This window comes from Oncorhynchus keta, chromosome 18 (genome assembly GCF_023373465.1).
Source record: "Oncorhynchus keta strain PuntledgeMale-10-30-2019 chromosome 18, Oket_V2, whole genome shotgun sequence".
Lineage (NCBI taxonomy): Eukaryota > Metazoa > Chordata > Actinopteri > Salmoniformes > Salmonidae > Oncorhynchus > Oncorhynchus keta.
Window position 1 is genome coordinate 21,884,601 of NC_068438.1, and position 26,258 is coordinate 21,910,858.

The window sequence follows — 26,258 nt, forward strand, 5'->3', positions numbered from 1 at the left end:
CATCCACTTAGGTTGGAGTCATTAAAACTCATTTTTCAACCACTCCACAAATTTCTTGTTAACAAACTGTAGTTTTGGAAATTTGTGCACGACACAAGTCATTTTTCAAACAATTGTTTACAGACAGATTATTTCACTTATAATTCACTGTATCACAATTCCAGTGGGTCAGAAGGTTACATACACTAAGTTGACTGTGCCTTCAAACAGCTTGGAAAATTTCAGAAAATTATGTCATGGCTTTAGAAGCTTCTGATAGGCTAATTGACATAATTTGAGTCAATTGGAGTACCTTCAAACTCAGTGTCCATTTGCTTGACATCATGGAAAAATCCAAAGAAATCAGCAGAGACCTCAGAAAAAATCTATAAATTGCAGACCTCCACAAGTCTGGTTCATCCTTGGGAGCAATTTCCAAATGCCTGAAGGTACCATCTGTACAAACAATAGTACGCAAGTTTAAACATCATGGGACCACGCAGCCATCAATAACCGCTCAAGAAGGAGACGCGTTCTGTCTCCTAGAGATGAACATATTTTGGTGTGAAAAGTGCAAATCAATACCAGAAGAACAGCAAAGGACCTTGTGAAGATGGTACAAAACAGGTACAAAAGTATCTATATCCACAGTAAAGTGAGTCCTATATCGACATAACCTTCAGCAAGGAAGAAGCCACTGCTCCAAAACCGCCATAGAAAAGCCAGACTACGGTTTGCAACTACACATGGGGACAAAGATCATGGAGAAATGTCCTCTAGTCTGATGAAACAAAAATGGAACTGTTTGGCCATAATGACCATTGCTATGTTTGGAGGAAAAAGGGGGAGGCTTGCAAGCCGAAGAACACCATCCCATCCGTGAAGCACGGGGTTGGCAGCATCATGTTGTGGGGGTGCTTTGCTGCAGGAGGGACTGGTGAGCTTCACAAAATAGATGGCATCATGAGAGAGGGAAATTACATTTACATTTACATTTAAGTCATTTAGCAGACGCTCTTATCCAGAGCGACTTACAAATTGGTGCATTCACCTTATGACATCCAGTGGAACAGCCACTTTACAATAGTGCATCTAAATCTTTTAAGGGGGGTGAGAAGGATTACTTTATCCTATCCTAGGTATTCCTTAAAGAGGTGGGGTTTCAGGTGTCTCCGGAAGGTGGTGATTGACTCCGCTGTCCTGGCGTCGTGAGGGAGTGTGTGCCACCATTGGGGAGCCAGAGCAGCGAACAGTTTTGACTGGGCTGAGCGGGAACTGTACTTCCTCAGTGGTAGGGAGGCGAGCAGGCCAGAGGTGGATGAACGCAGTGCCATTGTTTGGGTGTAGGGCCTGATCAGAGCCTGGAGGTACTGAGGTGCCGTTCCCCTCACAGCTCCGTAGGCAAGCACCATGGTCTTGTAGCGGATGCGAGCTTCAACTGGAAGCCAGTGGAGAGAGCGGAGGAGCGGGGTGACGTGAGAGAACTTGGGAAGGTTGAACACCAGACGGGCTGCGGCGTTCTGGATGAGTTGTAGGGGTTTAATGGCACAGGCAGGGAGCCCAGCCAACAGCGAGTTGCAGTAATCCAGACGGGAGATGACAAGTGCCTGGATTAGGACCTGCGCCGCTTCCTGTGTGAGGCAGGGTCGTACTCTGCGGATGTTGTAGAGCATGAACCTACAGGAACGGGCCACCGCCTTGATGTTAGTTGAGAACGACAGGGTGTTGTCCAGGATCACGCCAAGGTTCTTAGCGCTCTGGGAGGAGGACACAATGGAGTTGTCAACCGTGATGGCGAGATCATGGAACGGGCAGTCCTTCCCCGGGAGGAAGAGCAGCTCCGTCTTGCCGAGGTTCAGCTTGAGGTGGTGATCCGTCATCCACACTGATATGTCTGCCAGACATGCAGAGATGCGATTCGCCACCTGGTCATCAGAAGGGGGAAAGGAGAAGATTAATTGTGTGTCGTCTGCATAGCAATGATAGGAGAGACCATGTGAGGTTATGACAGAGCCAAGTGACTTGGTGTATAGCGAGAATAGGAGAGGGCCTAGAACAGAGCCCTGGGGGACACCAGTGGTGAGCGCGTGGTGAGGAGACAGATTCTCGCCACGCCACCTGGTAGGAGCGACCTGTCAGATAGGACGCAATCCAAGCGTGGGCCGCGCCGGAGATGCCCAACTCGGAGAGGGTGGAGAGGAGGATCTGATGGTTCACAGTATCGAAGGCAGCCGATAGGTCTAGAAGGATGAGAGCAGAGGAGAGAGAGTTAGCTTTAGCAGTGCGGAGCGCCTCCGTGATACAGAGAAGAGCAGTCTCAGTTGAATGACTAGTCTTGAAACCTGACTGATTTGGATCAAGAAGGTCATTCTGAGAGAGATAGCGGGAGAGCTGGCCAAGAGCTGGCCAAGAGTTTTGGAGAGAAAAGAAAGAAGGGATACTGGTCTGTAGTTGTTGACATCGGAGGGATCGAGTGTAGGTTTTTTCAGAAGGGGTGCAACTCTCGCTCTCTTGAAGACGGAAGGGACGTAGCCAGCGGTCAGGGATGAGTTGATGAGCGAGGTGAGGTAAGGGAGAAGGTCTCCGGAAATGGTCTGGAGAAGAGAGGAGGGGATAGGGTCGAGCGGGCAGGTTGTTGGGCGGCCGGCCGTCACAAGACGCAAGATTTCATCTGGAGAGAGAGGGGAGAAAGAGGTCAGAGCACAGGGTAGGGCAGTGTGAGCAGAACCAGCGGTGTTGTTTGACTTAGCAAACGAGGATCGGATGTCGTCGACCTTCTTTTCAAAATGGTTGACGAAGTCATCTGCAGAGAGGGAGGAGGGGGGGGGAGGGGGAGGAGGATTCAGGAGGGAGGAGAAGGTGGCAAAGAGCTTCCTAGGGTTAGAGGCAGATGCTTGGAATTTAGAGTGGTAGAAAGTGGCTTTAGCAGCATTATGTGGATATATTGAAGCAACATCTCAAGACATCAGTCAGGAAGTTAAAGCTTGGTTGCAAATGGGTCTTCCAAATGGACAATGACCCCAAGCATACTTCCAAAGTTGTGGCAAAATGGCTTAAGGACAACAAAGTCAATGTATTGGAGTGGCCATCACAAAGCCCTGACCTCTAGAAATTACCTCTAGAAATTGAGTGGGCAGAACTGAAAAACCGTGTGCGAGCAAGGAGGCCTACAAACCTGACTCAGTTACACCAGCTCTGTCAGGAGGAATGGGCCAAAATTCACCCAACTTATTGTGGGAAGCTTGTGGAAGGCTACCCAAAACGTTTGACCCAAGTGAAACAATTTAAAGGCAATGCTACCAAATACTAATTGAGTGTATGTACACTTCTGACCCACTCACATTCTTAAAATAAAGTGGTGATCCCAACTGACCTAAAACAGGGATTTTTTACTAGGATTAAATGTCAGGAATTGTGAAAAACTAAGTTTAAATGTATTTGGCTAAGGTGTATGTAAACTTCCCACTTCAACTGTAATGAATGTAAGTTTACAAGGGGTTTCTTTACATTCCAGGACCTGCTGGGAAGAACATAACTCAAGCCAACAAAAGAATACAAAAACAACCTCTGACATTAATGCTGGCACAGCTCCCTTCCATCTATATACTGTATTTCAAACTGTACTGTAAGTCACACTCTTTAGGGATAAGCAATGTCTTTCATCTATTTGTATGAGAATAGGTCATTCCTTTATATATAAGAAAGGTACACAGTGTTCTTGACTGCATTTAACAACGCTTCTGTCCAGACTGAAATGTGGACAAGGTACAAAATATTTTCACAATGTTCCAGGAAGGACAGCATTTCATGTGCCATTCATCTTGAAAGAATTTATCCTGGGTTAGTGATTCATTTTCCAAGACAACCAACAATTTCACATTTCATTATGTAACTAATGGCACACGGCTGAATTAAGTTATTAGTAGCAACTGAGGTTAAGTAACATTATGCTTCCCAGGCAACACTTACTAAATGTACTGTTCTTTTAAGTGAAAGAGATATACACGTAACAATTATGAATGAAAACATACATATTTGGTCCGTTAAGATGAATACATATTTTATCTTCCTCTTAGTTGTATTTATTTCACACGATCAGTTTGCAACAGTGTATCAAACCAGTGAAATCTGTATACAGGATTGCATGAACCTATAAGGCACTGTACACAGATGTACTTTGTCATTTGTATTACAATGGGCTGAACTACACTCCAATGTATTCTGTAACAAGATACTTTCAAGAACTGTATTGTGTTTTCCTTTTTTATAGCGGTTCACCATTTTGTGGCTCCCTTTCACCTTGCATTGGTATCAGAAGTCTGATAGAAATATGGTGTGATAAAAGCGTCTGCTAAATGAACTACATGAACAGACTTATGGTAGCAGGTTTAGGAGAACTTACATAGCAGGTTAGGAGAATTAGGTGAAGCTGTATCCCATCTAGACATAACCCTGAAACAAGGCCAATAACAATACCCAGTGTGCTTTGCAGTTCATTTTGGTATGTGCATTTTCACATATACAGTCAGTGCATTCAACTAAGATAAACCACAACTCATCACAGTCATAGCAAGGAAAATGTTTTTGTAACCATTGCTGAGAATGTTGTTGCTGTTCGGGCTGGCTACTTACAAATGTATTTCTGTATTTTAAAATATAAAATAAATATATTTTAATTAAAAACATTTCAAAATACAAGTATTTTGTAGTTTATTTTTGATATTTTGATCTTTATGATATTTTGTAATTGTATCTTGTAATTGTTGCCCATCTCTGACCGTACATGCAAGCAGCCCAGACATTTCCTTTCCATTTTGGCCATTTCAGAGTGTACAGTAGCAAACTCCATATACAAAACACTATAAACTATATTACATCTCATGAATATACGACTTTTGATCAAGATAATACTAGAACAATTAAATAAAGTATTGAAATACACATTATATTACTGTTATAACAAAGGATAAACATCAACGCGTCACACACAGTAAATAACCATTGTACAGTGTATTCATGTATCTGAGTTTTCAATATGTTTGCATTTTCCAGCCCCAACGGTTAAAGTTGAGATAAAGTATGTACAGAGGCATCTCAAGTTGTACAGTCATACAGTATTCAAAGTTCAAGTACAATGCACCACATTTCACCATTGAGTACTAGCAAAATCAAAACAAGTTCATCTAAGACTATACATTAACAAAAAGAGAAGATAACATACATTGTTTGGTCATGGAAACATACACTATATATGCAAAGGTATGTGGACACCCCTTCAAATTAGTGGATTTGGCTATTTCAGTCACACCTGTTGGTGACAGGTGTATAACCTCGAGCACACAGTCATGCAATCTCCATAGACAAACATTGGCAGTAGAATGGCTGTACTGAAGAGCTCAGAGGCTTTCGACGTGACACCGTCGGATGCCACCTTTCCAGCAAGTCAGTCAAATGTCTGCGCCGCTAGAGCTGCCCCAGTCAACTGTAAGTGCTTTTATTGTGAAGTTTTTAAAATGTATTTTACCTTTTTTAACTAGCCAAGTCAGATAAGAACAAATTCTTATTTTCAATGACAGCCTAGGAACAGTGGGTTAACTGCCTTGTTCAGGGGCAGAACGACAGGCCTTTCGGTTACAAGTCCAACACTCTAACTCTAACCACTAGGCTACCTGCCTCCCCATGGAAACGTCTAGGAGCAACAACAGCTCAGACACAAAGTGGTTGGCCACACAAGCTCACAGAACGGGACCGCCGAGTACTGAAGAGTGTAGTGAGTACAAATTGTCTGTCCTCGGTTGCAACACTCACTACCGAGTTCCAAACTGCCTCTAGAAGCAATGTCAGCACAATAACTGTTCGTCGGGAGACTTAACGAAATGAGTTTCCATGGCCGAGCAGCCGCACACAAACCTAAGATGTGCTATACCAAGCGTAGGCTGGAGTGTTGAAAAGCTCACCGCCATTGGACTCTGGAGCAGTGAAAACACATTTCTGGAGTGATGAATCATTCTTCACCATCTGGCAGACTGACGGACAAATCTGGGTTTGGCCGATGCCAGGAGAACGCTACCTGCCCAAATGCATAGTGCCAACTGTAATGTTTGGCGGAGGAGGAATAATGGTCTGGGGCTGTTTTTCATGGTTTGGGATAGGCCCCTTAGTTCCAGTCAAGGGAACTATTAACGCACCAGCATACAATGATATTCTAGTTGATTCTGTGCTTCCAACTTTGGCAAAAGTTTGGGGAAGGACCTTTCGTGTTTCAGCATGACAATGCCCCAGAAATGGTTTGTCAAGATCGGTGTTGAAAAACTTCACTGGTCCGTACAGAACCCTGACCTCAATCCCATCTAACACTTTTGGAATGAATTGGAACGCCTACTGCGAGCCAGGCGGTGTGTTCAGGTGTTCACATACTTTTGGGCATGTAGTGTAGTTCAGAAGCTATTTTGTGCAAAGGAAAAGTTAATCAAAAACAGTAAACCACAAATGGATTTTAAGCAACTCTGAGTCTTGAGATATAAACAGATCAACTAATATGAAACAGAAACTATGTCTGAGAGTGAGAAGTTGAGAACATTACATTTACATTACATTTAAGTCATTTAGCAGACGCTCTTATCCAGAGCGACTTACAAATTGGTGCATTCACCTTATGACATCCAGTGGAACAGCCACTTTACAATAGTGCATCTAAATCTTTTAGGGGGGAGTGAGAAGGATTACTTATCCTATCCTAGGTATTCCTTAAAGAGGTGGGGTTTCAGGTGTCTCCGGAAGGTGGTGATTGACTCCGCTGTCCTGGCGTCGTGAGGGGGTTTGTTCCACCATTGGGGGGCCAGAGCAGCGAACAGTTTTGACTGGGCTGAGCGGGAGAACATGTTCACTGACATTTACTCTTGAGGTGCTGACCTGTTGCACCCTCTACAACTACTGTGATTATTATTATTACTTGACCATGCTGGTCATCTATGAATGTTTCAACATCTTGGCCATGTACTGTTATAATCTCCACCCGGCAGAGCCAGAAGAGGACTGGCCACCCCTCAGAGCCTGGTTCCTCTCTAGGTTTCTTCCTCGGTTCCTGCCTTTCTAGGGAGTTTTTCTTAGCCACAGTGCTTCTACATCTGCATTGCTTGCTGTTTGGGGTTTTAGGCTGAGTTTCTGTATAGCACTTTGTGACATTGGCTGATGTAAAAAGGGCTTTATAAATACATTTGATTGATTTGATAGAGATCATGCTTGGGCATTTTGAATAGGACTGGACATTCTGTATCACACATTACAGCATTAAAAGTACAGTAGTGATACTCTCCACCCTTCATCATTCTTCTCTCCAGTTAAACCCATCCATCCATCGTTCTTTCCACAGGGTGATTCTAGTGTCCTTCGTAATGGAAGCTAAGTGGCTTTTCTCCCAACACCCAACACACTAACACGACCAGTCACGTTAATTCCTTTCTCGGTAGAGGTCTCTAGCACATAAGGGGCCCTCCATGTGTTCCTCATGGCCTGGCCCGGGGACCCTCGGGGCCCTCACACCCCAGTAGTGTTGGCCCAGGTAGGGAAGGTGTCTAGGTGGAACATGGCCCTGCCCCAGCTATTGATGGCCAGAGTGATGCACAGGATGCCGATGATGTTCATCACTATACCTGTCCTAGCCTGGGAGCTAGAGAGGGGAGGCACAACTGGGTGTGATTTCAGGGTCTGTTAGCAATCATTCATCATTCATACTGAAATCAAATGAACTATAGGACTGGACAACTGTCCCCAACTTATTAGTAAATGGCAATATAAGAAGTTTCCTAAATTGATTAGGATTTGTTTGCTATTATTATTTTTGTTAATTAATAAAAAAAGATTGACAATGCAGTAGATAATATTATCTTTGTAAAATGGTGTACTCTAACTCACCATGTCAGAAACCTTGAGGTAGCCAAATGAGAAGACGATAGCATTGGGCGGTGTGGCCACAGGTAGCATGAAGGCAAAGGAGGCACTGAGAGTACAAGGAACCATGACGTACAGAGGATTCATTCCAATGGACTGGGACTGAAATAAACACATAGACACAGACACACATTTTCAGCTGTCTGAGCCTGGGCTAAGTGTGAGTCCCAAATGGCACTCGTTTCCCTACATAGAACACTATTTTTGATCAGAGGCCATGCGCCCTAGTCAAAAGTAGTGCACTATATAGGGAATAGGGTTCCATTTGGAGTGCATACCTAATGACAACACTCTAGTCTTCTGTGCTGCTTTTCTGCACCGTAATCACTGGCTCATAAGTATCTGATTTTAGTGTTTGTAATTCTAGGGTTCAAAATCGTCCATTAGGCGTGTGCAATAAAGATGCAATTAAGATGCATGCTATGTTGTTTGGGATCTGAGTCATGGCAGGCAGAATGGAAACGCACCACAGATTTCTCCAGAACGGTATAGAATCACAATGTCATAGTAGAACATAGATCAGAATGTGAGCCTCTAAAGAGTTGTTTAGTCTCCCCCAAAAAATTAACACGACAGTAATTCTTTTGAAAATGAATACTGGCTGAGATCATTTTTCATGTCATAATTCTCATCCCTCTGTCATGCTCTTCCTCAATGGATATAATGGATGTTATATTATATAGTTGGATTCATTTTTGTATTAGTCTGTTACAGACACATAAAACAAGCAGCTGGACCCAAAAGCACACGTCCTAGTAACCTCTCTTTCCCAGACTTCTCTGTAAGTAGTAGTTGGTTCACTAACCCCATTTGTCTTCCTACAGTATTCTTCTCCCTCTTTCACTCACCCTTTTCCACACTTATGTCATCTTCATGCTCTCCTGTTGGCTTTGACCTCAATAAATCCCTCTCTCTATACCCCAGCTTGGAGCATTCCGGCATGGCCCAGCTTGGGTCCTCTCTTAGTGCTTGGTCACTGGGCACAGTGATAGCATTCGTCAGTGTGGATGGGGGTGGGCACCAGTACAAGCCACAGAGTTTAATTGGTGTGTTTGGTAGGGTGGCTATAGAAGGAAGGGGCCCAGGGAAGGGGACCAAATGTATTAAACCCAAACAAATACCGGCCAGGGCAGCCAAACAAGGACATGTAGGCCAGCTTCCACTGGGAGTAGTTTCAATGCTGCACTCCTATAGGGGAGACTGGTAACTACTGTACTTCACATCAAGGAGCTGTACAGTATTGCAGCCCATTGCAAGTAGTCTACTACTACTGCTTCTGCATGTACTCTACATGTCTGAGTGTCAGAGCAGTTTACCAGACTGGACAGCTATTGTATTCCTGCTTACAGTTGTGTAATGCGGTAGTATTGTGTAGTAGTGTAGCACTTTGTAGTATTGTAGTATTGTGTAGTAATGTAGCAGTGCAGTATTGTAGTATTGTGTAGTATTATTGTAGTGTAGTATTGTGTAGTAGTGGAGTATTGTGTGGTGGTGTAGTATTGTGTAGTATTGTATATTAGTATTGTGCAGTAGTGTAGTATTGTGTAGTAGTGTAGTATTGTGTAATATTGTGTAGTAGGGCTTAGTATTATGTTATTAATACAGAGTTTTGTGTTGAGTCTTACCATTGAGGCGAGGACAGGTAGGAAGAGAGTGGCAGTGGCCACATTACTGGTGCACTCGGTGAAGATGGCGATCAGCAGACACAGGGTGACAGCGATGGCCCAGGGTGGGATGGTGTGGAGGGGAGTCATCTGGTCCCCCAACCACATAGACAGACCTGACTCCTGCAGGGGCACATACATAACCATACAATGAGTCAAACAACCATGGCACTCTTCTTATGCTGTCGGATACATTACCAGGCCCACATACATCTACATATGTACAGGTAACTGCCAAAACAAAGGAAATTTGAGTAAATGAGGGATATAAAGTACATTGAAGGCAGGTGCTTCCACACAGGTTTGGTTCCTGAGTTAACAAGCAATGCAATATGCTCATGGTGACCCAACGCCCTATTAAGACACTTTATGTTGGTGTTTCCTTTATTTTGGCAGTTACCTGTACATACTGTGTACAGTATGCAAAGACAGAAAGGTGGATTTTAGTGTACTCGTTTCCACTGAAGTGACTAAGTAAGCAGCTGATATGTCACCTGTGTGATCCCACATGATATGCCATATGTGTCATCGTATTTGGGAAGTGTACAGGGTGGAGATGTGTTAGCTAATCAAACATGGCCCTTTGTTACAAAGATCCTGATGAAATGTAGAATGATTCAGTTCTCATTGGGGATCTGACTTTTTTGGTTAAAATGTTTCTCTGGAAAGCAAACAAGGATTACACCGTACAGATCTAGAATCTTAATTTGAGCCAGTTTGCTACAGCATAGAAATAATCCTGCAGCAAAAGGAAATGAATTATTATGTGGATTATAATTAATGGTCATTTTAGAAGGGGTTGCTACATTTTTCGTACAAACTTCAGAAACCTTTTTTAACCTCAAAGTTTGAAATGTCCTGCATGTCAGGAAAGTTCTCCTGCGAGAGGGAGATCCTACATTTGTATGTACATACTGGCCCTTGTCTCTCACCTCGCTGCCCTTGGCCAGGGCGAACCCTCCCCCCAAGAGGAAAACGATGCTCCAGGGTAACTTCTTCTGGGCCACCTTCCAGGTCAGCAGAGCTGGTGTGGGGCCAGCCGGGTACTGAAGCTCTGTAGAGGGGTTACCAAATCCCTGTTACAGACATGCCATTGTAATGGTCTTCAAGTCTTCATATCCTTAGATATTAAAGTAACATACTGAATATCAGGTACCGTGCTTGTTAAATTTTATGTGTGGTTTAAAAACATGGTTTACCAGTGTCAAAGCTTCGGGACCTCCTGCAGCAGAAGCGTGGGGGCTTGGAAGGCAGGACGAAGAGAAGGACAGCGATGAACACTGCCACTGTGGCATCAGTTACATACCTGGAGGGAAGAACGGATAAAGAAAGGGTGGTTATCTGTCAGCATTCAGACACACAATTCATGTTTTCTTGCTTCTTTTTTCTTGTGAAGTTTTCAAGTATGTGGGAAGTGAGAAACATGACGATGCTCGTTGAAAATCTCATCCCAAAATCATGTCCATTAACATGGAGTTGGTCCCCCCTGTGCTGCAATAACAGCCTCCAGTCTTCTCGGAAGGCTTTCCACTAGATGTTGGGGACTTGCGTCCATTCAGCCACAAGAGCATTAGTGAGGTCGGGCACTGTTGTTTGGCGATTAGGAGTCAACGTTCCAATCCATCCCAAAAGTGTTCGACGGAGTTGAGGTCAGGGCTCTGTGCAGGCCAGTCATGTTCTTCCACAATCATGACAAACCATTTCTGTACGGACCTCGCTTTGTGCACAGGGGCATTGTCATGATGTAACAAGAAAGGGCCTCCAACAACTTGGAAGCACAGAATCGTCTAGAATGTCACTGTATGCTATAACGTTAAGATTTTCTTACACTGGAACTAAGGGGCCTAGCCCGAACCATGAAAAACAGCCCAAGACCATTATTCCTCTTCCACCAGACTTTACAGTTGGCACTATGCATCGGAGCAGTTAGCGTTCTCCTGGCATTGGCCAAACCTAGATTCGTCCGTCAGACTGTCTGCCAGATAGTGAAGAGTGATTCATCATTCCAGAAATGCGTTTCCACGGCTCCAGAGTCCAACGGCGGCGAGTTTTACACCACTCCAGCCAACGCTTGCATTTGCACATGGTGATCTTAGGCTTGTGTGCGGCTGCTTGGCCATGGAAACCCATTTCATGAAACTCCCAATGAACAGTTATTGTGCTAGCGTTTCTTCCAGAGGCAGTTTGGAACTCGGTAGTGAGTGTTGCAACTGAGGACAGACAATTTTTACGCACTACAAGCTTCAGCACTCACCAGTCCCGTTCTGTGAGATTGTGTGGCCTATCACTTTGTGGCTGAGCCGTTGTTGCTCCTAGACGTTTCCACTTCACAATAACAGCACTTACAGTTGACGGGCTGCTCTAGCAGTGCAGAAATTTGACGGACTTACTTGTTGGAAAGGTGGCATCCTATGACAGTGGCACGTTGAAGGTCATTGAGCTCTTCAGTAAGACCATTCTACTGCCAATGTTTGTCTATGGAGATTGAATGGCTGTGGGCTTGATTTTATACACCTGTCAGCAACGGGTGTGGCTGAAACAGCCGAATCCACTAGTTTGAAGCGATGTCCACATCCTTTTGCATATATAGTGTAGAACTTGTCAATATAATGTTTTTGTAATGGTCTCAAGTCTTCTATGTATTGATTAGGGCTGAGTCTCAAATGGCACCCTATTCCTTTTATGGCACACTACTTTACACTAGAGCAATATGGGCCCTGGTCAAAAGCAGTGCACTATAAAGGGAATAGGATGCCATTTGGAAAGCATACTATGCGTGTGTAATATGCTGTGCATGTACATTGTAGTATTTATGAACAGTAGACAGCCATACTCTGCATCAGCGTTGAAGATGTATGTGGCCCAGCCTGCCACAAAGCCAGGATCTCTGGTGAACTACAGAACCACCAGACAACTGAAGAGACCCAACACACTCAGCTCTCCAAAAGACATGGAGCCCAGCTGACGATTCTGCTCCTTGATCACATTGTACACAGCTATCTCTTTCTCTGTCTTTACTGCCCCACAGCCCCACGTCTTCTTAAAACTGGGAATGGAGGGAGAGAAAGGGGTTGAGGCTTAAAGGGTGACTTCAGTAGTAAATTTAATTGAATAGGATGATCTCTGACTGAAAGATAAAACATGTCCTTTTGATCTGAAACTCACTTGAATCGCATGAAGACAAACTGCAGCCAGAGCCAGGGTCAGCATCAGGATCATGTTGGGGAAAGCAAAGCCGAACCAGGACGCAAAATTGATGACATCTCCATTGTTAGGAAACAGTCTGAGGGAAACATAAAATATGATTTACATTAGCACATAAAGAAAAATATGATTTGAAAGATACATGATTTTAAAGATGTACTAAAATACGCTGAGGACACAATCCATAGCTGAAGGTACCCACTGGTTCATCTGTCCCATGAGCACCAGATTGGGGCCAGTCCCTGTGAGGGTGGCAGTGCCCCCGATGCTGGCCGCATAGCAGACACACAGCGTCATCCCCTTACACATCTTCTTCTTGTCTGCAGCTTCCTTACGCCAGATAGCATCCACAAGTGGATCTAAACAGGTCACCACAACTGGGCAAACAGTCCAAATAGGAACATTAACATAGCCCAAGTAGTCACAAAGCAAAGAAAACTAATTTGCATTGCAAACTGCGCATACCTACGCTCCTTGATAAGCTTACTTGATAAGCCCTGAGTTCATTCAATGGATAATAACCCCTTTCAATAAACTCACAAATGAACTGTTCATTAACTGTTCTGCTCAGTGCTCACCATGTCCCTCTGCCTGTTTCTCTGTCTGTTTGCTGTCAGTGGGGTCCTGAGGTTGGGGGTTCTCCTCAGTGCTGAGGATCAGAGGCATCTCAGTCTCTGTGTAGTTGTTGAGCTGCTCCAGAACAGCCTGGACGATGGGCACCATCATGGCTGTGGTGGCTGTGTTTACTGATCCACATGGACAGGAAGGCTGTCACCCCCATGAAGCCCAGCATCAGACTGGAGAGACAGGAAACCATAGAATGACATAGAGAATCATGGGAATTACAGGATCTTTATGGAGGAAACACAGGCCTCAGCAAAGAAATGTGGAATAAGAATTTTCTGTAACACTTAACTTAAAGAATAGCATACAGGTTTAATGCTTTATAACTTGTTATAAGTAGGTATGAGCTTTTAGAAGTTCTTATAACAAGGCTTATAAAATGGTATATTCCTCTACACTCTTAGAAAAAAAGGGTTCCAAAAGGGTTCTTTGGCAGTCCCCATAGGAGATCCCTTTTTGGTTCCAGGTAGAACCCTTTTTGTTTCCAGTTAGAACTCTTTTGGGTTCCTTGTAGAACCTTCTGTGGAAATGGTTCTACATGGAACTCAAAAGAGTTCTACCTGGAACCAATAAGGGTTCTTTAAAGGGTTCTCCTACGGGGACAGCCAAAGAACCCCTTTAGGTTCTAGATAGCACCTTTTTTTATAATATTGTATGCAAAAAAAATCAAAGTCTCTCAAAGGACTTTACTGATCAGACCAAGTAAAAGGCAGAATACCCTCTGACACTGAGAGAGTCAAATGTTAGGCAATATTTCCACATCATGTATAATGGCAAGGTCAATACAATATAACATACCTGTAGATAATCATAAAGATGAACTGATTTTCCTTATACTAGAGATAGATATAGTCCCACACATAGCAGGGGATTTGTATTGATGGGTTAGTTAGTTAGTTAGTTAGTTAGTTAGTTAGTTAGTTAGTTAGTTAGTTAGTTAGTTGAGGGTCACTCACAGAGCGGGGCGCACCCCTACAAAGAGCAGCACTCGGAGGGCAATGCGTTTGTGCAGGTTCCAGTGCTCCACTGCCACCGCCACCATCAGTCCTCCCACAAACAACATGTTGGTGTCCTTCAGGTACTGCATACACACCTGGAAAACACACACAGATAAGTGACTCATGGGTCCACGGTGCATTTGTGTATGCACATGCAAACATCTACCAATACTGTATCTACTACAACAATGTGCAGACACCACTGCGAAGTATATTGAATGTCAGTAGGCTACTATAGTACAGTTTGATTAGTACAGTTTTATTGTAGTTTAATTGATCATGATATTGAAAGATGTCTTCACAGGCTTACGTCTTTGGACTGCATGATGCCAAACATGGGGAAGAGGACAGCAGGGAGCAGGGCAGTGACAGCCAGAGGTAAGGCCTCTGTACACCAGTACACTGCCATCAGGATGATCACATAGGCACATTTTGCCTCCTGCACAACAAATACATATGATCCAACAGGTCACCAACAGGTCAGAACATCCAACACCACCACACCTGGGAACGAATACTGCTGGCTCATACAGATGTAATACCCTGCTTCTCACAGCAGGACAATAATCCTGCAGCAACAGGAATTGTGAATTATTATTTGAATGATAATCAATAGATTTGTTTTTGTTAGGGCAAATCAAGTTTGACATTTTAAAGTGAAAATTATAAACTTTAGAAGCCTTTTCAAACCTTGAATACACTACAATTTGCATTTCCTGCTGCTCAGGAATATTCTCTACGACAACAGAGTGAAAAAATTAAGATAGCAGAGCTGTACTGTTGTTAGGGACAGAAAAATGATAAAACACAAAATGAACATAACAGCCTAATGGGATAGATTATAGCTGATTGGTACTGAGACATGTTGTTTGGGGTTAAAGATCACTGTGTTGTAATCCATGGCAGCACTTGTTTGTCTCAACTGTACACTGATCAGACCACACATATAACTCAGCAGTCCTCTATGATGTGTGTGGGTGTGTGTGTGACAGATTAGTTGTGATAACGTTAGTATTGATTCTGATACACTGAAACTACACACCAAGGATAAGACAAAGATAACATGCGTATGTGTGATGCAGTAGTGGCAACACAAGGACAGAGTCTCAGCTTCAGAAGCGACAGGATACTCTAGTCAACGGTAGTGCACTATAGTGAATAGGGTGCCATTTGCGATATAACCATATAGGATTAAAACAACAGGGAGGATGGAAGGAACAGGGAGGATGGAAGGAACAGGGAGGATGGAAGGAACAGGGAGGATGGAAGGAACAGGGAGGATGGAAGGAACAGGGAGGATGGAAGGAACAGGGAGGATGGAAGGAACAGGGAGGATGGAAGGAACAGGGAGGATGGAAGGAACAGGGAGGATGGAAGGAATAGGGAGGATGGAAGCCTAATGGTTAGGAATGTTGGACCAGTAATCAAAAGCTTGCTAGTTCAAATCCCTGGGCTGAGTTGGGGAAAAATCAGTGAATGTGCCATTGAGCAAGGCAGTTAACCCTACTTGCTCCTGTAAGTCACTCTAGATAAATATATAGATGTCTTTAAAGAAAATGGTTCAATGCTGTAACTCACTGTTCAGGCTGCATCAACAGGTGCAAGGCTGAACAAAACCTATGTTCAATGACTAAATGTCTCTCAACCACGGAATGCAGTTAGACCTGCTTCAGTACCGTGTCTAGTTGAAGGTTTATGATAAATGTAAATATACAAACATCGTTCAAATATAGAAAACTAGTCAGAAATGACCAACTCCTTTGCATTTAACAAATTAAACAATATCATTAAACAAAAATATGAAACCCGCTTACAAGATACATCAAATATATTTTCGTTGAAAAACGTGTGTATAAATCTGTGCAAAACGTGTGACAATTGACATACCTTTGTTCCAATGACTAAAGGCAGCGGGAGAAGAAGTAACGGGGAACAGAATAGAACAATCTTATTCTTCAGATTCCCAAGAGATTTCAGAAATGCTGCCATCCTTTGACTTAAGGCGATACTGTGGTAAAGAAAGTTGGAGTACTAGGGACGTGTTGTTTTGCGTCGAGCAGCTCAGGGGAAGGGGGGGAGTGAAAGGGGGAGGAACGGGGAGTCCCGCAGCAGATATTCTTTATTTTATTTAACATTTATTTAACCTGGCAAGTCAGTTAACAAATTCTTATTTACAATTACGGCCTACCCCAGCCAAACCCCCCCCTAACCCGGACGACGCTGGACCAATTGTGAACCGTCCTATGGGACTCCTGATCACAATGGTAGAGAGAGAGAGAGAGAGAGAGAGAGAGAGAGAGAGAGAGAGAGAGAGAGAGAGAGAGAGAGAGAGAGAGAGAGAGAGAGAGAGAGAGAGAGAGAGAGAGAGAGAGAGAGAGAGAGAGAGAGAGAGAGAGAGAGAGAGAGAGAGAGAGAGAGAGAGACTTAATGGTGGTGGGGTCCTGAATACCTTTACTACAACGTTTTCAATATCACGTCAATTAAGATTAATGACGGATTTTGTTTCTCTCTGAGAGAATAAACAACGATAACAATTATGTAAGTAAACTATGACCAGTTATCTCAATATTTATTATATAATTAAATTGAACATTTGTTTATAGCTTTTGATTACAGCTTTTTCAAATGGAACTGATTCTCAAATTCAGAACTCAGAACTCAAATTCTGACAGAGAAATTAGACCCTTTACTAGCTGTACACCTCATAGATAACAACACATTTACTTGCCTAAAACGAATCATGTTTGCAATTGTACATGATTAGCCAAGAAGTGTAATGGTGTTCTGTGACCATTCACTGTGTAGTCCTCTGGGCCTGCACAGACAGCAGAAATCGGTCATGGAAAAAGTAATCTATTGTCATACTTGAGTAAAAGTAAAGATTTCTGAATAGAAAATGATTGAAATAAAAGTGAAAGTCATCCAGCAAAATACTACTTGAGTAAAAGTATTTGTTTATATACAGTATCAGTCCAAAGTTTGGACACACCTGCTCATTCAAGGGTTTTTCTATATTTTGATTGTTTTCTACATTGTAGAATAAAATAACACCTATGGAATCATAACGAATCCATATTATGGCAAGAACATCTCAAATAAGCAATGAGAAACAACAGTCCATCATTACTTTAAGAAGGTCAGTCAATCCGGAACATTTCAAGAACTTTTAAAGTTTCTTCAAGTGCAGTCGCAAAAACCATCAAGCTCTGTGATGAAACTGCCTCTCATGAGGACCTCCACAGGAAAGGAAGACCTAGAGTTACCTCTGCTGCAGAGGATATTAGAGTTACCAGCCTCAGAAAATGCAGCCTAAATAAATGCTTAACAGAGTTCAAGTAACGCACACATCTCAACATAAACTGTTCAGAGGAGACTGCAAGAATCAGGCCTTCATGGTCGAATTGCTGCAAAGAAACCAATACTAAAGGACTACAATAATAAAAATAGACTTGCTTGGGCCAAGAAACACAAGCAATGGACCGGTGAAAATCTCTCATTTGATCTGTCCAAATTTGAGATTTTTGGTTCCAACCGCCGTGTCTTTATGAGAAGCAGAGTAGGTGAACTGATGATATCCGCATGTGTGGTTCCCATCGAGAAGCATGGAGGAGGAGGAGGTGTGATGGTGCTTTTCTGGTGACACTGTCAGTGATTTATTTAGAATTTAAGGCACACTTAATCAGCTTGGCTAATACAGCATTGTGCAGCCATACGCCATCCCATCTGGTTTGCGCTTAGTGGAACTATCATTTGCTTTCAACAGAACAAAAACCCAAAACACACCTCCAGGCTGTGTAAGGGCTATTCGACCAAGAAGGAGAGTGATGAAGTGCTGCATCAGATGACCTGGCCTCCACAATCAGCTGACCTCAACCCAATTGAGGTGATTTGGGATAAGTTGGACCGCAGAGTGAAAGAAAAGCAACCAACAAGTGCTCAGCATTTGTGGGAACTCCTTCAAGACTGTTGGAAAAGCACTCCAGGTGACTACCTCATGAAGCTGGTTGAGAGAATGCCAAGAGAGTGGCTACTTTAAAGAATCTCAAATATATCATATATTTTGATTTATTTAACACTTTTTCGTCACTCAACTCAGCAAAAAAAGAAATGTCCCTTTTTCAGGACCCTGTCTTTCAAGGATAATCTAAATTACTTCTCAGATCTTCTCAGATCTATTGTAAATGGTTTAAACACTGTTTCCCATGCTTGTTCAATGAACCATAAACAATTAATGAACAAGCACCTGTGGAACGGTCATTAAGACACTAACAGCTTACAGACAATAGGCAATTAAGGTCACAGTTTTTAAAACTTAGGACACTAAAGAGGCCTTTCTACTGACTCTGAAAAACACAAAAAGAAAGATTCCCAGGGTCCCTGCTCATCTGTGTGAACGTGCCTTAGGTATGCTGCAAGGAGGCATGAGGACTGCAGATGTGGCCAGGGCAATAAATTGCAATGTCCGTACTGTGAGACGCCTAAGACAGCGCTACAGGGAGGCAGGACGGACAGCTGATTGTCGTCGCAGTGGCAGACCACTTGTAACAACACCTGCACAGGACGGTACATCCGAACATCACACCTGCGGGACAGGTACAGGATGGCAACAACAACTGCCCGAGTTACACCAGGAACGCACAATCCCTCCATCAGTGCTCAGACTGCTCGCAATAGGCTGCGAGAGGCTGGTATGAGGGCTTGTAGGGCTGTTGTAAGGCAGGTCCTCACCAGACATCACCGGCAACAACGTTGCCTATGGGCACATACGCACTGTTGCTGGACCAGACAGGACTGGCATTTACCAGTCGCGGTTTTGTCTCACCAGGGGTGATAGTCGGATTCGCGTTTATCATCGAAGGAATGAGCAATACACAGAGGCCTGTACTCTGGAGCGGGATCGATTTGGAGGTGAAAGGTCCGTCATGGTCTGGGGCGGTGTGTCACAGCATCATCGGACTGAGTTTGTTGTCATTGCAGGAAATGTCAAAGCTGTGCGTTACATGGAAAACATCCTCATTCCTCATGTGGTACCCTTCCTGCAGGCTCATAATGACATGATCCTCCAGAATTACAATGCCACCAGCCATACTGTTCATTCTGTGCATAATTTCCTGCAAGACAGGAATCTTTTTCTATTTTTCAAACCAGACACTCTAATGTACTTGTCCTCTTGCTCAGTTGTGCACCGGGGCCTCCCACTCCTCTTTCTATTCTTGTTGGAGCGAGTTTGCGCTGTTCTGTGAAGGGAAGAGTACACAGCGTTGTACGACATCTTCAGTTTCTTGGCAATTTCTTTCATGGAATAGCCTTCATTTCTCAGAACAAGAATAGGCTGACGAGTTTCAGAAGAAAGGTCTTTGTTTCTGTCTATTTTGAGCTTGTAACTGAACCCACAAATGCTGATGATCCAGATACTCAGCTCGTCTAAAGGCGGGCAGTTTTATTGCTTCTTTAATCAGAAGAACAGTTTTCAGCTGTGCTAACATAATTGCAAAAGGGTTTTCTAATGATCAACTAGCCTTTAAAAATGATAAACTTGGATTAGCTAACACAACGTGCCATTGTAACACAGGAGTGATGGTTGCTGATAATGGACCTCTGTACGCCTATGTAGATATTCCATTAAAAATCTGCCGTTTCCAGCTACAATAGTCATTTACAACATTAACAATGTCTACAATGTATTTCTGATCAATTTGATGTTATTTTAATGGACAAAAACTTAGCTTTTCTTTCAAAAACAAGGACATTTCTCAGTGACCCCAAACTTTTGAATGGTAGTGTATATATATATTTTTTTCTCACAAAATCCATCATGGTGGACTTTATGAGTTTGAGGCAAATTTGTTACTTGTGAGTTATATGACTTTAGTTCACATAGGGTGCAGGGGCAGACCTTTCAAAGTGAACATTTTTAATTGCTTGTTATAGCACCACCATGGGCCCTTGGGTCTTTCCCATGTTGCTAAATTGCACAATCCTGGGCCTTTAGATCACACAGGTATTTGCATTTTTTTCACCATAATGCGTCACTGCTTTAACCCCTTGCAATAATGAACTGGAACAAATACAGTAGGGTTTCTCCAGCTTTGCTGCTGTTGAACCCCTAATTATGCATATTTCTTCACCACCATATAAAATCCATAGAATCCCAGGTTCTTACTAACCCTGAGTTGAATCTCAAATAGATCTTATATTGCCACCTCGTGGGTTTTTTGAATAGCTGCAGTTCAGTGATCCTTTGGTAATTTGTTTGCCTACCTGGATTTGTGTGGCATGATTTGTATTCTGAAAATTCCAGATTTTAACAGTAAATATAAGGGGAAAAGCTCTTTGAAATGTTTTGTGAGGAATATTGTGTAGGTTTATGTGTGCTAAGTAACAGGTTACAATGGCATCTTTATTGTGCCCTGGCTGAGAGCTTGACCTAAGTAACAGAAGCGCAGGACAGAGAAAGCTTGACATGAATTGACCATTTTTGTCAAACCCATTTGTTAGTTTCTTTTAATCTAGACATAAAACAGCACTGCAGAGTTGACCTAAAGCATTAATATGGCATCTTTGTTATTCATAAATTAAGCACAAAATAAAATGTAAAATATAGGGCCAAAATTTCTAAAACACCAAATAATCTTTAGACATGTTTAATGTCTCATCAAGTAGCGTAATAAATCCGGACACAATATTGCATTTTCATGATACATTTAATCCAAAACATCAGATAGAAATACTATTATTTTTAATCAGCAGTAAACTTCATTAGAGAATGTGGGGCATCTCAGTGTGTTGTGTATTTAAAATAAAATAAAAACAACCGTTGCTTGTTTATATTTGACACACTTAGAACAATTGTTGCATTTCAATCCAGCTGACCATTGGACTGTGGTCATGCATTGGAGTTGCTCATCTGGATTTGCTTCCTCTCTGACAGACAGCAGTGCAGTTCAAGGTCAATAGATAATGGTCTCAATCTCCCCACAGTGAATGAGGCTTCGGCTTACTTGGGTGGCCCACCAAAAGAGTGATGATAATGCTTGTCATTCTTGTCATCAATGGGGAACCGTACTTTATCTAGGTTGGCAGACCCTCCACTACTCTGCATAGCAGAAGCTCTAGGGTTAGGGTTGGTGATGACGCCCAGGAAGATTGGTGCTTGTGTCTTATCGTCCATGAGGGCAAAGAAGAAGGGCTGGTTGAGAGTAAAAGAGGGGTTGGATCGTGAGATGACCAGGCTGGTAGCTGCAGCAGCCTCTGCTCCCTCCTCAGTGATCTCCATACTGGACTTGTGCTGCACACTGGACACCAGCAGAGGGCCCTCAGCTATGGCTGCCAGGTTGGGACTAGAAAACAACTCCCCCATACCTGAGAATAAGACAAATCACACACTTAAGTATATGAGAAAGAGTGGCAGTTCTAAAGTTTTCAAAAGACTTACAGCTTCTGGCAGTAATTTCAATTAGCGTAGAAGAATAACATGGAACAATTGTTTTAAATCTTTATCTCTCCTTCCCTTGTGCTTCAAGCCTTATTATCTGAGAATGTCTTCACCAATATACTCCCTTCACATATTAATCTATGCTGCTGATGGATCTTCCACTACTTACCAATGTTGGTCAGAGCCTCCTGCAGGTCCTGGCTGTAGTCCAGTTTGAATTTGGGCAGCTTGACCTGCATGGGTCTCTCTCTGGGCAGGCGGTTGTACAGGTCAGAAATGTTGAGCTTTGCTGCGAGGGCTGATACGTTCACCTGGCCATTCATGGGCATCACTATCAGCAGGCTCATCTGATTGTTGAAGGGGAAGCGAGCCACCTGCACAGGAAGACAAGGAGAATGATGAGAAATAGAAGGTAATTTAGTGCAACAATTTTGTGCCTCAGGAAAGTAGGAAGGTGAATAGAGAAATTAAAGGAGAGAAATTACACAAAGAAGACAATATGTCCAAAAAAAGGAGACAAATACCATTTGGGAGTCATATCTGAAATATAATATAACAGTATACAGGTACAGTATATACTACATGTAGAGAGTGATGGATGGTAAAATTATGAAAAACATAAATAGTCAAGTGGACAAAAGGGATTGAGAGTCTTACCTGAGCTTCCAGATCATTATCAATGAGCAGACTTAAGGGGTATTTGGGCCCCATCATCATGTCAACATTGACCATGTGCTTGTCGTCAATGTAGAATACATCTTTGGAGGTAAATCGTGGGTCAAAGCGAGCCTTCCATTCTCCTATGTAGGCCAATGGGTGATTATGGAGATATTAGGGGGGACATTTAAGGACAGACAGACTGATAATGCCAGGGAGGAAATAGAATTGTGAATTTCGTAGATAGATACTATGACAAACCTTTGAAATGGACAGCATTGATGAGCATGAGAAGCAGATTGGGCGGCAGACTGGTTAGGAAGTCAGTCACTTTTCCATTTGTGGCCCTCTCTACCCACTCGTTGACCTCAGCCAGCCCTTCCAAAGTCACTGGCTCTGAGTCATATACATCCTGAGACTGATGAATAAACTCTGGTTTGGGCTCAAACCCTGAAACAGACATCAAAAGACTCAGACAAAATCCTAATGTTATCGTGAAGTCATAAAGTCAGTAACACATCAGTACATTCTTATTTAAATCTGGCCATTTAGAGTATTGTTTCATTCAATGTCACTTGTTTGAACTTCTTAACACTCAACCATAACATGTGTCTATTGTCATTAGCTTCCTTCAATTTCCAGGTCCGTTTCCTTTATGTTCCATCAACTTCCTAACCCTCTTACTCAAGTAACCAGTGAAGAGTTGGGGTCAATACCATTTCAACTCCCTTTCCTGCAGTCAAATGACCAAATTGCCCTTTAGTGGCCTGTTGGGTGGAATGTTATTCATATTTTTCATAATTTCATAATTAATAAACATGATTTTAAACATTGAAAATCCAATGTTTCTTTGTCAAATTATTTGGTTATATTTCAGTCTTCTGTGATGTATATAAACTGTAATATTGGGATGTAAACTCAAAATTCACGACATTTCAACTCTATATCTGACATGGTACAGGTGTCTTCTTTCTTTTAAGCCCATAAATGTGTGTGAGGTGTATACTTTTGTTTCAAAGTAGATTTGTTTAAGACGACCTAGAAACACTGTGTGACCCTGATTTAGCCCACTGCAGTAAAAGGTTCATAGAATAAACACATTCCAATTCCAATGGTTCCTCTATGAAAAGCATTGAGGACAATTGGAAATGGAATTTCAGTATACTTCATGAACTAACTGGAACTGAAATGGAATTGACCCCAACCCTGAAGTAGAAAGCACTGACCTGGTTGCAGGTAGAGGCGTGCAGCCACTTGCAGGTCGCTCTTGCGGAGGCGTTCCAGGAAGTAGTGTAGAGACATGTGGTAGCAGGGCAGAGTGTCTCCATGGAGATGGAGCATGAGCAGCTCCTCTGTCTCATTCATGGCTCCTAAGATACATAAATAGACATGATGATGATGATGTAACATGCTGCAGCTTATTGATAGTGTTATTGATTATTGGACTGCAATGTTGAGTGAACTAACACACAGGCATTTAGCTGCACATTTTATTCCTGCTGTTATCTGTACACGTGACGAATACAATTTGATTTGAGCTCTTAACATTTACAACAAACAAGTACCTATTCAATTAGGTTATGTTGAGTCTAAACGTGTCCTATGGTCAAAAGTATTCAATTAGGTTATGTTGAGTCTAAACGTGTCCTATGGTCAAAAGTAGGGCACTATATAGGGAATAGGGTGCTATTTGGGACATAGGCTAAGAGGTTGTGATGCTGGTACTGTAAACCATGCCAAGTACAGTTGATACTGAAAGAGTATAGATACCTACATTCCAAAAAAGTTTTAATCACTCCTAAAAAAACACCAAAAACTGAACATGTCATACCCAGAGCCAGCTGGGAGAGTGCCAGGGATATGCTGAGGGGGGATATAATGACATTGGGCTGCTCAGGTCCTGTTTTCATCTGGCCCAAAAGCTTCATGCCCAGCCTCTGGATGGCACCAGCTAAGGCCTGCCTGGATTTTGGCCTGCGAGCCTGGGCCCTACAACCCCCATCCTGCCCCTGATTATCCTCCTCGGATGAGCCCCCGCCCAGGGCACTGGCCGTCACGAGGGGATGAGTGATGCTCGTATATGAGGTGGGACTTGTGTTTTGAGGCTCCTGTGTCCTGGGGGCAGAAGTCCCTGATTCCTGGAAAAGTGGATTGTGTGGGGTTAAGAGAATGTAGAGTAAAAAGGCACGTGGAGGGTATGCGAGCTGTGTATTCTGCTTTGGCAACAGACCTCTTTAGGGTGGCTGGGCATCAATGGGATGAGAGGGACCAGAGGGATTGGAGCATCATTTGACACTTCTCCATTCTGCTTGAAGGGAAAAACAGGGATATGAGAATGTTGCACATCATTCAGAAAAAGCACGATTGATGTTGATGATTAGTTTCAGTGCTTTACAGTTAGTCCTTGTCTGCAGACACAGAACAACAGGAGTGATAGTAGACGAAGGTCCATGTCCATGAACAGCCAGCCTGAAACAACAGAGGGTAACAAGCTATTACTCAATGAGACTGGCTCACTCAATTGCTGTCAATGGAATGAATGACAGGTGAAGGACGACAGGAAACTGACATTTAGGCTCGATAATCCAGTCTTTCGCAATGACAAACACAAAACAGTTCTATCAACTTCTTTAGCATGGTACAGCAGTGTCTCATTTGAAAATAGAAAACATTACAAAACAGACTTTTCCCTGGAAGAAAACATGTATGTACTGAGGTATATCATACAAAACATTCTCAGCAGTATAGTTTTATATTTTTTTACATAATTTGTGAGGCACATTTAGAAGTCTATAATCCCGTCTCTCCCTCTAGCCTCCCTCTCTGTATGGCAACTACATTCTTCATTTAAAAATAACACCTGAAAGATGGTGACCAGGTTTAACCAACAGACCAACAGTTTAACATTTTGGGCTCTCTTGCTCTGCTAAATCTGGTTAGCGAGACCAGCAGCTGGTACCACCAGCTAGCTATACTATCTGTATCTACATAATGGCAAGCCTTGCCACAAGTACACATTGAGAGGAAACACTTTAATATTTTATAACCAGGGCATTAACCACTTGCTATTTCTTCATAACAGACCAAAACCAGGAAAACAACATTCAAAAAACAGTTTGCAATTAAATGGAAAGTTTGGTGACATTTGGTTTAAATGAACACACATAATCAAAGGGCAACCTCAAGTGTTATACTATTGCTATAATTATAACTATACTATATGTTATTATTAGGCCTACCACTATTACACTGAGGCAAAGGTTTAGCTGAAACCTTATGACTTGAATAAATGAAAGTGTAAGTCAATGAAATCATAAGCCATGTCATAAATTCCCAAATGTTCGTTCTTACCTTGACAAAATGAAGATGAGAAACCTGCTATCCTGTCTGAAGAGACACACACACACACTGAATGTGTAATAGCAGAATTCTTCCTTTGCAAAAGACTGGGAGTTGCTCAGCAGACTGTTAAATTTCAACTTTTATTGATCTGTGCTTCATATATGTCACTACTTGTTTGTAAATGTAAATATTGAGGCCGATTCAGGGGTCAAACAGTGAGCCTGACAGAGCCTGAAACTTGAAGCAACTCCAAACCTGGTATGAAGCAACTCCAAACCCGATATGAAGCAACTCCAAACCTGGTATGAAGCAACTCCAAACCTGGTATGAAGCAATTCCAAACCTGGTATGAAGCAACTCCAAACCTGGTATGAGGCAACTCCAAACCTGACACAATTGGCATTA

At 42.7% G+C, this 26,258-nt stretch overlaps 1 protein-coding gene and 1 pseudogene across 1 annotated transcript; both read right to left on the reverse strand.

Moving 5' to 3' along the window:
* Positions 1 to 6,554: 6,554 nt before the first annotated feature.
* On the reverse strand, positions 6,555 to 16,408 carry LOC118396972 (Na(+)/citrate cotransporter-like; annotated as a pseudogene).
* Positions 16,409 to 21,104: 4,696 nt separating this feature from the next.
* On the reverse strand, positions 21,105 to 26,010 carry LOC118397461 (alpha-2-antiplasmin-like). Its single transcript, XM_035792222.2, has 9 exons — positions 25,863 to 26,010; positions 24,907 to 24,980; positions 24,742 to 24,816; positions 24,343 to 24,649; positions 23,738 to 23,881; positions 22,773 to 22,961; positions 22,512 to 22,654; positions 22,024 to 22,228; positions 21,105 to 21,781 (listed from the first exon to the last, which is right to left on the reverse strand). Exons 2-9 carry the CDS (start codon positions 24,967 to 24,969, stop codon positions 21,417 to 21,419), a joined length of 1,491 nt encoding a protein of 496 aa, XP_035648115.2. The 5' UTR covers positions 24,970 to 24,980; positions 25,863 to 26,010; the 3' UTR covers positions 21,105 to 21,416.
* Between the last annotated feature and the right edge of the window lie 248 nt (positions 26,011 to 26,258).

Excerpts from the sequence above, each read along its gene's own strand:
- LOC118397461 (XM_035792222.2), bottom strand. The coding sequence starts at position 24,969 with ATGGACATGGACCTTCGTCTACTATCACTCCTGTTGTTCTGTGTCTGC. Across the intron at positions 24,650-24,741 it reads TGCCCAGCCACCCTAAAGAG|GAATCAGGGACTTCTGCCCC; the intron begins GTCTGTTGCCAA and ends CCACTTTTCCAG. Across the intron at positions 23,882-24,342 it reads ACTCTCCCAGCTGGCTCTGG|GAGCCATGAATGAGACAGAG; the intron begins GTATGACATGTT and ends TATGTATCTTAG.